General features: G+C 41.5%; 1 protein-coding gene across 4 annotated transcripts in view; it reads left to right on the top strand.

Moving 5' to 3' along the window:
• The first annotated feature begins 9,083 nt into the window (after positions 1–9,083).
• The window catches only part of UBE2W (ubiquitin conjugating enzyme E2 W), a 65,081-nt gene continuing 62,654 nt past the window's right edge, over positions 9,084–11,510 (top strand). The window contains exon 1 of one of the 4 annotated variants that reach the window (XM_079299537.1): positions 9,084–9,151. In XM_079299537.1, the coding sequence (XP_079155663.1) occupies positions 9,137–9,151 (15 nt within the window). In that variant the 5' untranslated portion in view covers positions 9,084–9,136. Of the gene's footprint in view, positions 9,152–9,223; positions 9,397–11,510 lie in introns of those variants that run through there. The other 3 variants (XM_079299536.1, XM_079299539.1, XM_079299538.1) reach the window with 3 other exon arrangements.

Here is an 11,510-nt window from a genome sequence, read left to right as displayed (position 1 = left end):
GTTAGAGCCGCTAGGAATACCCTAAAAGGTCAAGGAATACCAACATGGATATTTTAGTCACAACTACATATCAGTCTGAGTGAGTCTTAAGTTCACTGGCCATTTTTAATAGTCTTGAGGCTAATGACTTGAGGCTAAAAATTATTTAGTTTTAAACTAAGGCAAAAAATATGTCATTTTTAAAATCTTTTTTTTCTTTTTTTTTTCTCTCTTCCCTTTTTTAAGCATTCTAGAAGAATTTCCTTAATTTTGTTAAAATACATTGCATTTTATGATTCTGTACTTTAGCAGTAAGGTAAAATAGCTGTTTTAGCTCTGAATAATAATTTTGTTGGTTTTCTTTCAGCTTAATGTATTATACAGTAGCTTTGAACACTCAGGAATTGCAGTAGTGTCCTAGAGTGCACTATGTGCAGAACCACCGGCTGTTAAAATGAACCAGATTTCTAAGGGGGAGGGGGGCAGGGGGAATTAGTGCAATTTCCATGATAGTTAAATGGGTGTGCTATTATCAGACAATTGGAAACTTACCACGCTTAAGCCCTGAGTTCTAAATAAATTTCAAAGTTGAAAATTTTTAAACCTGTGTTTCTGTTGATTTATGGCATCTTAAAGGAAGTGTTCATATGCAGAATCATTATTTTCATGGCTATAATGTAGGTGAGCAAAATATAATTAGTATTTGGGTAATAGGCTGTGAAGCTGCATGTATTAAATAAAAGGTGGTGGTTTTTTTCATAATTCTGAAGAGTTTCATGGAGTTGAAATGTTAAGATAACTTGTGCTGCTCTGAATTACAAGTATCCACAATTCTCAGCACCAAGTACTAAAACAGGCTTGAAGAGGATACTTTCAATGATATTTCAAGGATATCCTGCTGGGGATATTCTGAAAACTTCCAAGTGTCCCACAGTACTTCTTTTACTTAGAAAGGTAGCCCTGTATTTGAGGTTCAAATTTTAAGCTGAACTGCTGATTTAGTCATAAAAACTTCCAGATTGTTTATTAACTGTAAACAATGAGTAGTCATGCTGTTTTATGGTTTGTAATGATTTGAGTGTGTATAAGCTGCTGAAGAAGTCTCTGATGGTCTCCAATATGAATAGTCTGTGCATCTAGAAGGATCAGAACTCCCTTCCACAAGACTTGACACTCCTTTCTGGTTTTGAAATTGAAGAAAGGAGGATTCACCATCAGGATTCTCTGTGCCATTTTATTCAACAGATGCTGGACACGGTATCCAAAAGGCATTTCTCAATTAATGGTAGGAAGGTTGGAAAATGGGTTGCTTCTGTCTGTGTTTTCTCACTGTCTATTTTATTTCACTGGCCTAAATTGCAGTAGTGACTGTCTGGTTATTTACCCCTTTCTTCTTTTTACTTTTCCCATTGAAAGAGTGCTCCCCAAACTTGCCTAAATCTGTTGGTTTATATGATAAAGTGGAGAAGGAACACAGGCAGAAAAATTAACTTCTCAGACCATGTTTTGTATTCCGAGTTTAATTTTGTCAGGTTAAATATTGCAGTGTAATTTAAGGGAGTAACAGTTACTGCAGAGTAAACAAAATCACAATGAGAAGTAGCAGTATTCCTACCTAAAAACTAAGGGTTGAAGCTGTGGTATAAACTTAATTGCAGCACCTAAGTATGACAAAAAGAGCAGGCATAAGAGAAAAACAGCAACAATTCATTAAACATTGAGTGGATTTGGAAATTAAACTAGGGTGCTTGTTTTTAAAGACAAACTAAAGCTTTAGAAAAAAAGGCTTTAGTGATTTTTTTTCCCCATAGAAAACGTTCAACTTTTGAAGGCTTTTGACAAATAATAAACTAGACTGGAGTTGGAATTCTTTTTAAATGTAGCTTATTAGATGGCAATTTTATGGGAAGATAACCAATGTTGTGAGCTGCAGGTGTGGCTCAATGTTTAGATGAGCTATGAAAGAAGACAAAGTAGATTCTATGTTTATTATTAGTCACCTGTGAATGTTGAGCATAATCACTAAGGCAGCACAGAAAAAAGAAGACAGAGTATTTATGGAGTTTTAACGAGTGTGTGTCATGAAATAGAGCTTTGCTTATGCTGCCTCTGAAATGTAGGTTGTGCAATTTCTCTTCTATGGGAGAAAGGTCACTGAGATTAAAAAAACAACAAAACCAAAAAAAGATCTCTCTGTCATTACCATGTTACTGTTTTGTGTTTACAGAATACAGGATTTTCCTCCCACACCAGATGGGAGGAGGTCAGAATTGCAAGATCATGATTGTTCTTCAACAAATGGAGTACTTCAATATTTTATCCTTTTGAACTTGCGTAATCAGACAGTTTTCAAGAGTCATAATGTTGTCTTACATATTAAAGGTAGAATTGGAAAATTAAATTAAAATTGCCCCTGAAATATGTGCTGCCTTTTAGATCAGTGAAAGTAACAACATGAGAACTTTTAGATAAATTAAAATCTACAGTTCAGTTCTAGAGTTGTTAGTTTTCAGGATAGTTTTGTAGGATTCATTTTTTGTGAATATGGACATGGATAATGCTACTCCATATTAATTTGTAGTTAATTTCTTTCTTCAACTAGAAGTTACTTTGAAGTTAAAAACACAAATATTGTTAATTCCATTAATGTTAATTCATGTTTAACACTGCCTTTTCAGGTGCGAATTCATAGCTAAGGCTTTTCTTACCATGAAAAAAACAACTACTGGTGTCCTATTTACATTAATAGAAACCTTATCTACCAAATCACTACTACACAAAACTATAAATAATACACAAACTGTATTTTGTGTTGCTATGAGTTCTTACTCTGTCTAGAAAAACAATGGGATGCTTGTTAAACAGATTTAAAAGTTGTCAATTTTGGTTGGTATTACCAAGCTTGAAAAATATCTAGAATTTGAATGCATTTGGTACAAAGGATTTATTTTCTTTTTCTATACAGGGAAAAGCTTCCCACATTACCATACTAAGATGACATATAATGTTTTCCAGAAGTGACACTCCATTTGAATCAGCATTATTTGTAGTTTCCTGCAAATTAAACATGAAAATGATATAGCAATATTTAAGCGGCTTTCATAGTTGCCATAGATATTTGACTGGTAATAAACAACTATGACTAAGGAGAGGAACTCTGAAAATACTCAGCTGAAACAGTCAACTGCTCACCCATTCTGTTTTTATATCATGGCTCTGCTTCACTGCAATCATTCCCCATATGAAATCTTGTCTTTCCTGAGAGATATTAAATAAATCAACAAGCAGGACCAGTGGCATCTTGGTGTATAGGCTTGTAAAATGAAATTCTTCAAGCTCAGTAAGTAGTGTGCAAGATCCAGTGAAGGCAGTCTGATGTGCACAGTTGGAGGAATTGCTTTTCAGCCCTTGAGAGCTGTGGTGGTTTATCACTCATCTGTAGAGGTTACCCAAGATGCCTCTTTACTAGTTGTATCTTGCTTCTAGGCCGGCAAAACCAAACAGCTGCTTAATTTTGAAAATTCTTAATCAATGACTTTTTCATTGGTTATGAAGTCAGAGTCACTTCTGTGCATTTCTAACAACAGCATGAACTAGGTATTCATGTAACTCTTGGAGTCACCTGAGAAACCTCCAGTTCACAGGTTTTAGAGATAAAATACAATTACTAAATTATAATTAGGTTTGAATCATGGGGGTATTATCACTGAGCAGCTCCTGAACACTTGGATTTGACAGACACAGTAATCAACCTTCTCACATGGGCTGTGGATGCTTTTGATGTGGATGGACTTTTAATAATTATGTAACATTATACTTTTAAATGCATTAATCTACTTAATTGAGGATAGGTCCTACACAGTCCTCGTTAAAATTTTACAGCTTTTGTCTTTGTAAGTGTTTATCTTTACAGCATTTAAAAGAGCTGGAGGACTCCTGCTGCCTAAGAACATGGCTTGACAATTACTACAAATTGGTAATTACAGCACATGGTGCCAAACAATAGGACAAGAGACAATAGGAAGAATCTGATGCAGAAACAGAAAGTTCCACCTGAATATAGGAAGTACTTTTTTACTGTGCAAGCTGCCCAGAGAGGTTGTGGAGTCTCTCTCACTAGAGATATTCAAGAACTTCCTAGATGTAATCCTGTGCCATGTGCTTTGAGATGCCCCTGCTTGAGCAAGGAGGTTGGACCAGGTGACCCACTGTCAACCTGACACATTCTGTGATTCTGCACATTACTAAAGCAGGCAATTCCACCCCTTTCCCTAGCCCCATGTCCTCCTTCTTGACCTGCAGTAATTACACCTGTATCTCCACATACTATGACAAATCCTTTTCTGATCTGATGGAAATCACTTTGGTAGTTTAGTCTTCCTGTCTATAAGATAAAAGTCACAGATCAGCCAGCGGCTTCAAAATTGTCAAATCCTAAACAAGAGAAGAAATGGTGGCATATGTCATCTGAGAATAAGATTACCCTCTGCTGCCCTTGTAGCAGATTAGTAATAAGGTGGGACTTTTCCTTAGCCTCTTTTCATCCCTTTGAAAGTCCTGGGATGAAAATGACATTTTGCCTGTTACTATTAAGAACTAAGATGAAAATGAAAGACACTGTTGATGAAAAACCTACATAATTGCTAAGGAATAAAACAACAAACCTCAACAAATCAAAGTTATCTTGCAAATTTAGGCTATTTTAATTTTTAGCTATGTGTGAAATGTATGTGTGAAATCTTCGTTCCATGGAGCTTTTAAACTCAGTGCCCTTCTTTAAATTGTCAGGTATGAGTGGAAGAAGCAGCACAATTCCTCTGAGGGGCAGGGAGTCCTCCATGCTCAAGAGATACAGTGTCCTTCAAGAATATTTACCAAAAAAATTTTAGTAGCAGGTACAATTTTCATTATTTGCTCCATATGTTTTCAATATGTGAGTCATAATCATGTATTTGATCAGATCAATGTAAGATGCTCTCTGAAATAATGAAGGTAACAGATTAAATTTCTTACCCCATAAGCTTTGAATATTTGAGACCCAGGACTCTGATCCTTGAAGTCTATGGCAAAACTTAGGTTGACTGGTGAAAGATCAGACTGCATTAGCTAAATACTAAAGCATTCTTCTTAAAAAACCAAACAGTTAATGTGTTGTACTCTCTATACTGGCAACAGATTAGGAAGGGTTGACTGCAGAAGTGTTTTCTTCTATGTTTTGTGTAGGTGAAGGTCAATGCTGAAATGAAAACCAAATTATAATAACCTACTCCTAGTGAAATTTACCCTCTCTGGGAATTAGGGCCTTTCCTTAGTGGGATTCCTGGGTAATTTATGAAGAAGATACTGATATTCATATATTCTTTCTGGGAGTATGATAATAGTTTTTGTTCTCTTACTGTGCTTCTGGGACTGATTCCCTAATCCCTATAGCATTATGCACTGTACAAAACATCTCTGTTTTGTAGAGCCACGTTACCAGGAAATGAGGAAAGGGAAAAAAACCCCAAGAAAACATAGGGATAATTCTCTAGATGCCCCTATTCCCCTGATGACAAGAAGTTAAAAAAATATTTCATGTATATACCAGGCATTGCATGACACTTTAAAAAACAAAGATGTGACAACAGTGATAAAAGACACCTTTGGTAGTCCTGTAAGAATAAAATCAAAGTGAATTCAGGGATGGAGGATTCTGCCCACGAGTTTCAACTGCAGTGTAAAGCTTTAGTTACTTACATACCCAGTTAAGATTGAGTAGGTAGTAATTAACTCATGCTCTATTTATATGCAGGGTAAACTGTCCCTTGCTTTTCATGCCTGCTATCCTCAGGAGTAGGATTTGCAGCATAGGTGAAGTTATCTCAGTAAACAATACTTCAATTAAACAATTAAAAAAATGTAGTAGGTAACTTGTTTTTAATATTGAAAAGCTCTATGTGATAGATAAAAAAGACTTATTGAGCATAAGGGCTCAATAGTTAAAAGCTTTTTTTTTTTTTTTTTTTTTTTTTTTTTTTTTTTGCCAATGTGGCTTTTCATCCAGAGATAATTTTCCTTTATTACAGAGTAGAAGTCATATTTGTACTGAATACAATTTGCTTAGGACCACAAAGCTGATCTTTCTATACAAAACCAGCTTGCAGTCTATGAAGTGTTCTGGCACTCACAAGCTTATGCTGCTTTGTATCTTCTGACCCTCAACAGGGTTTCCTGGAAGAGTATAATGGTTTGAAGTCAGTTGTATCTCACTGTGATTACATCAACACAGATAGTCAATATGTCCATGTTTATAACCAAACACATGTCCATTGCTTAAGCTCGATGTTCTTGCTATCTCTGTGGCATATGGCATTAAGAAATGTATTTTAGGATAAACATATGTTTGGATCGTGCAAAACAACAACAGCTAGTAAACCAGAAATGTTCCACTTAGCTATAACAGCCTAAGCTCCTTCTGATGAACTGCAGGAAAGAGAAACTTATACTAGCTTTATGTGTCTACTTAATGCAACAAATGCTCTGCTGTGGGAGTCCTGTCTCTGAGGGTCTCTTCAGGTGTGAGACCTCCCCAGAGAGGGCATGCAGGTGGTCAGGAGTCTGGTTCTCTCAGAGGCACTGGCAAGAAAGCAGCTTGAGACGACCTTGTGTTGTTTCAGGGCTGTTTATTTATCTTATCTTTAAAAATGTTTCTGCCAGCCTGACACAGGTCCACTCTGCAGGTCAGCCATTGCAGAAGAACCCCTGCGAGGGCTGTGCCAAGGCCTTTATACTCTAAACTGCGTATACAATATTTACAAATTTTCCCCAATGCCATGCAACCTCTTTACAATGTCCAGTTCTTTCCCCATCCAATCTGTGGTTCCCAGGGTGCAACTTCAGCATGGATGACACGAAGAAGAAGGAGGAAGAAGCCCACCACACCCAGGATCCTCCATCTTGGCCACATGGCCCTTAATATAAACAATCTAAAAACCTACATATACTATATTCTAATATTCTAATTTACACTCTACTCATCATTATTTTCTATGTCTCTTCTCTCAGCGTTGGCAAATTCTCCCAAGGAGCCAAATCCAGCCCCTGCAGCTCCTGAGCAGCACTTGGGGGACTCAGAGGGGTCTGCCAGGGGTGTCTTTGCATCCTCAGAGGAGCCAGGGAGATACCCTGGACTCCCACATCCTGCAACCTAAATGGTCTTGGAAAAATTATATAGTAATAAATACTGACTTCCAGGGAAAACATAGTTGAGCAATATCAGGTTGTGTGGCATCAGGAGCCCATAATTTTTGATTGAGAATTGAATTTAGAAGACAAATGTATAGGATGTAGCTTACATGACAATAGTTTTGCCATCTTTACTTTTTGTAGGCTCATTTCCTTTCCTACTCAAAAATTAACATATATTGATTCCATCTTCAGCAAATTCCTGCAAAGCCAAGGGGCTTGTTCACTTCTGCAGCTACCTCACAGGGTAAGGATACTCCTGCTGCCTTCTGCTTAAAGGGTTCTGCCTTTTAAGCAAACCCCAAAGTTTGTATGATTGCTTTAACAACAACGACACTGTTGATGCTGGATAAAAGTTGGAAACTGATGCTGTGTTGTGCTGGGGTTTTCTTTTCCTCCAGTTAACTGTTTGCAAAGTTAAGCAAATTAAAAACATAGCAGAAGGTAAAGCTTGTACATAAAGGTAGTACTTGCATGACACTAAATAATATGGTTGAATAAGACAGGCAGGCTTTTGGGTGCAGAACCCTTCTAGAGGTCTAAAATCAAAGAGTTCAAAGGTAATACAAACTGCAAACAACTGTTCAATAATTTAATTGTTTGCTTATCAGGCCAGCTTTGAAGAAAAAATTGGGGCTACCACTGGAGCAGAGGTGAGCCAAGGATTTTTTAACATCATCAGAAAGGAGAGGGGTGAAGGGACAGAGGAAGGGGCTTCAGTGTTTTTGGAGTGTGCAGCACGAGCAGTGGAGGGATGGGGATTATAATGACCTATAAAATCAGTTTCTCTGTTAAATCCTTAGTTTTACATAACCACCGGGATTATAAATTTTATAGGTTGTCTTTGGATAAACATTTTGTAGGTTTATCTTGAGGATCCGTTAAGTCTGAAACACTACAGCAGGCATAACAGCTTTATGAAGTGTGTAACCCAAGTTGTTTAATTTATTGATTGCACAGTCACTCTACTGAGCGCTGCCTGTTTATTTTCACCTACACAGATATGGCAAAATCATCTGGTGCAAAGGACAGGGATTATTCCAGTCCAGGAAAGGAAAACGTGGAATCCAGAAAAGCTCCGACTTAAAATACACCCACGTTGGTTTGGACTCGTACACCACCAGTGCAGGAAAATCAGCTGACTTGTGGCAGAGCAGCACACGGGGAGGGAAGCGGGAAAGAGGCGCCGAGCCCGCGGCCCCTCAGCCCCTCAGCGGCCCCGGCCGGCCTGTGGCGGATCTCGGGACAGCAGTGGAGTAATGGGACACACTGCAACAAGAGAATTGGGGTTTTAAAGTATCAGGAAGAAGTTCTTTGCTGTGAGGGTGGTGAGGCGCTGGAAGAGGTTGCCGAGGGAGGTCTGTGGATGCCCCGTCCCCGGCAGTGCTCGCAGCCAGGCTGAAGGGGCTGAGCAGCCTGGTCTGGCCGCAGGTGTCCCTGCCCATGGCCGGGTGTCGGATCGAGATGATCTTCAAAGTCCCTTCCCACTCCTTGACATCCCATGGTTCTATGATTGTATGACACGCCAGGGCACACCAGGTGTGAGGGGAGCTCGGAGTAACCCACAAAAGGGAGGGGCACAGCCTGCATTACTTGAGTCACTTGAACACTCGGCACGTTCAGCTCTAAAAACCTTCACAAACAGAAACCGGCGGGGGATCAGCCCCTTGCCGCCCCCGCGGGCGGCGGTGATGCTCCCGCCGCGGTCGCAGGAGCAGAGTGCGAGCAGAGCCGGTGGATCCCCCTGGCAGCCGGCTCACAAACACCACCCGCCCGCGCCGCTCGCGTTCCTCGGGCCCGCCCACACCGCCCCCGCCCCGCGCACGCGCGGCCGCTCAACGGGCGGGCGCGGGCATGTGACCGGGGAGCGCGCGGGGCGGGGCCGCGCCGGCGGCGGCGCAGAGGGGAGGGGAGGGGAGGAGGCGGATCCATCATGGCGTCGATGCAGGTGAGGCGTCTGCAGCGGAGCCCCCGGGGCAGCGCTGGGGCCGGGCGGCAGCGGGGGGAGCCGGGAGGAGCCGGGAGCAGCCGTTCCGCCGGGCGCGTGCGTGCGTGGCGCCGCCCGGTGCAGCGCGAAGAGCGGCGCGGAGCGAGGAACCGCCCGGGCAGAGCTGAGGGCGTCGAGCTCCCGGGTAGCGGGGCCGGCGAGGGCAGGTGGCGTCAGGGAGGGGCCGGTCCGGCGCTGGGATGGAGGTGAGACGCGCAGGGCTGTGAGGGGAGAGGCCGGGACTCGGGCGGGGCGGCGCGGGGGGAGGCAGCGGGCCCGGGGCGCGGGGGACGCGGCGCCTCAGGGAGGCGTCTGGCAGCGATGCCGCCGCTCCCTGGGCGGGCGAAGGGATCCCGGGGCTTGGGGGGCCGCAGCCTCGCTGGGCGCCGTGGGTATGCGTATCCCACCGTGCGGGGCGGGCGCTGCGGTGAGTGCGACCCTCCCCGGGGCATCGCGGGCACGGCGAGCAGCAGCTCCGGGTTCCTGGCTCACGGCGCCGCGATTCCCCCGCTCGGGGGCTGGGACCGGCGTGGCCTGCTCCAAGCCGCGTGCTGCCCGTGCTCTTTCTCTCCGTAAAATGAGGTTGCGGTGTGGTGTCAGCCCTGTGGACAGGTAGCGTCTGGCTCTCTCGGCCGGATGGGATTGCTGTAGGTACAGTAGCATGGAATATCCTGCTGCCTGACAGGTATTTCCAGCTGAATTATTCATCCATACCTACTCCGAAGGGGTTCTTGAATAGGGGCTGCAGAAATTGCTCTGGCGGAATGGATCACTTTCACTGTATGCTGCTCTGAGTGGGTGGTGCTTTATTACGATTGGGGCAGGATAAAAGATCTCTAGGTTTTGTGGCAGTGGGCCCTGTCTCTCCTTATTTAACCAGCAACTTCTCTACTTTTCCTTGGGTATTTGCAGTTTTCAATTTTTTTACATATTTGAATTATTTATATCTCCTCTCATTTTGGTCCAGTATAGCTTACATTTTTGTTGCCAGTAATAGAACAGCACAGAAAGAATGTGCAAAATGAATGAAATTTCTTTAATTTTCCTGACAACCTAGAAAAGAGTTAAAATGTCAAATCATTGAGCTGTATGGGATAAAAATTATTCTCCGAAGTTCAGAAGCATACTGCCCCCCCCCACCCCGTGTGTCTTTCAGAGTTACTGAAATGAAATGAGATCAAGAAATTGAACATACCGTACAGAATGTTCTTCTTTTAGCAGTAGCTTAGGCAGGTAGTCTGATCTTGGTTTTATTAGCTCTAGCTGGCAAATGTGTTTTTGCAACGCTCTTCTTCTCATGTGCAGACTTTTACAAGCTCAGCTGCAAAATAGAGGCTATAGTTTATTAAGAAGTATCTTTTATAAGTGAGAAGTAGGGAAATGGCAGCTGTGAACCGGGAAAGAGGCATTCTGTAAAGGGTCTTGGTAAAGCTGTGCTGTGTTGCTGTCTCTGGCCTAGTAAATGACCTTCTGCAGCGTGCCTCACCCTAATTCCTGTTGCTCCCTCTGTAAAGGGGAAAAATGGTTACATATTAAGTGAGGTTGTTGAGGATACATGAATGACAAATGTTGCCTAAATGTCAGATGTGTGGAGGGTAATACTCGCTTCCTGAAATTACAGCCGAGTTAAGTCTGATGTTGTAATTGCTTTCATTTTAGAAATACCAGCTGTAAGATGACACTTTTTGTTTTCTTACATGATGTTCTGCTGTCTCTTGATAAGAGATTCAAGGACATTTATGAAGGTTTTTTTTTTATCTAAATGCTGTTTAATTTCATGATGCTCTAGTTACTCTTTCCTGTGTTTAGTAAATTACTAATTTAATTATATAGTTTAACATATTGGAAAGGAGTTGTAAACAGTAAGCATAAATGAAAATTTAGTATGTGAACAGTAGAACTAGTAAGTTTATTGAAGACATGCTCCCAGGTGAGCAAGATTTCGAGACTGAATTCTATCAATTAACATTTAAATGTTCTGTGTGGAAAAATGGTTTGCAAACAAAACTGCTATCTATAATTTTAAGGGGGATTTTTTGGTTTTTTTTTGTTTTTTTGGTTTTGTTTTTTTGGGTTTTTTGTGGGTTTTTTTTGTTTTTTTTTTTTTGTTCAGAATAATTTACTAGAATCATTGCTCTCTTCTAAGTTGCCTGGCACAACAAAGAGATGTTGTTTTCCTGATGAAGTGAAGTGTTTTTAAATACCAGATGTTTACCTGAAATGTTTGTGTAACACGTTGTCATCTCTGACTACACCAGTGGTCTGACACTGCACTGTTATGACAATGCTATTTATTTTACTGATAAAAATGGTACACTGG

The sequence above is a fragment of the Erithacus rubecula genome, assembly GCF_903797595.1.
Source record: "Erithacus rubecula genome assembly, chromosome: 3".
NCBI lineage: Eukaryota > Metazoa > Chordata > Aves > Passeriformes > Muscicapidae > Erithacus > Erithacus rubecula.
The sequence above is the reverse complement of the archived record's forward strand: the minus strand, read 5'-3'. Positions and strand labels throughout refer to the sequence as shown.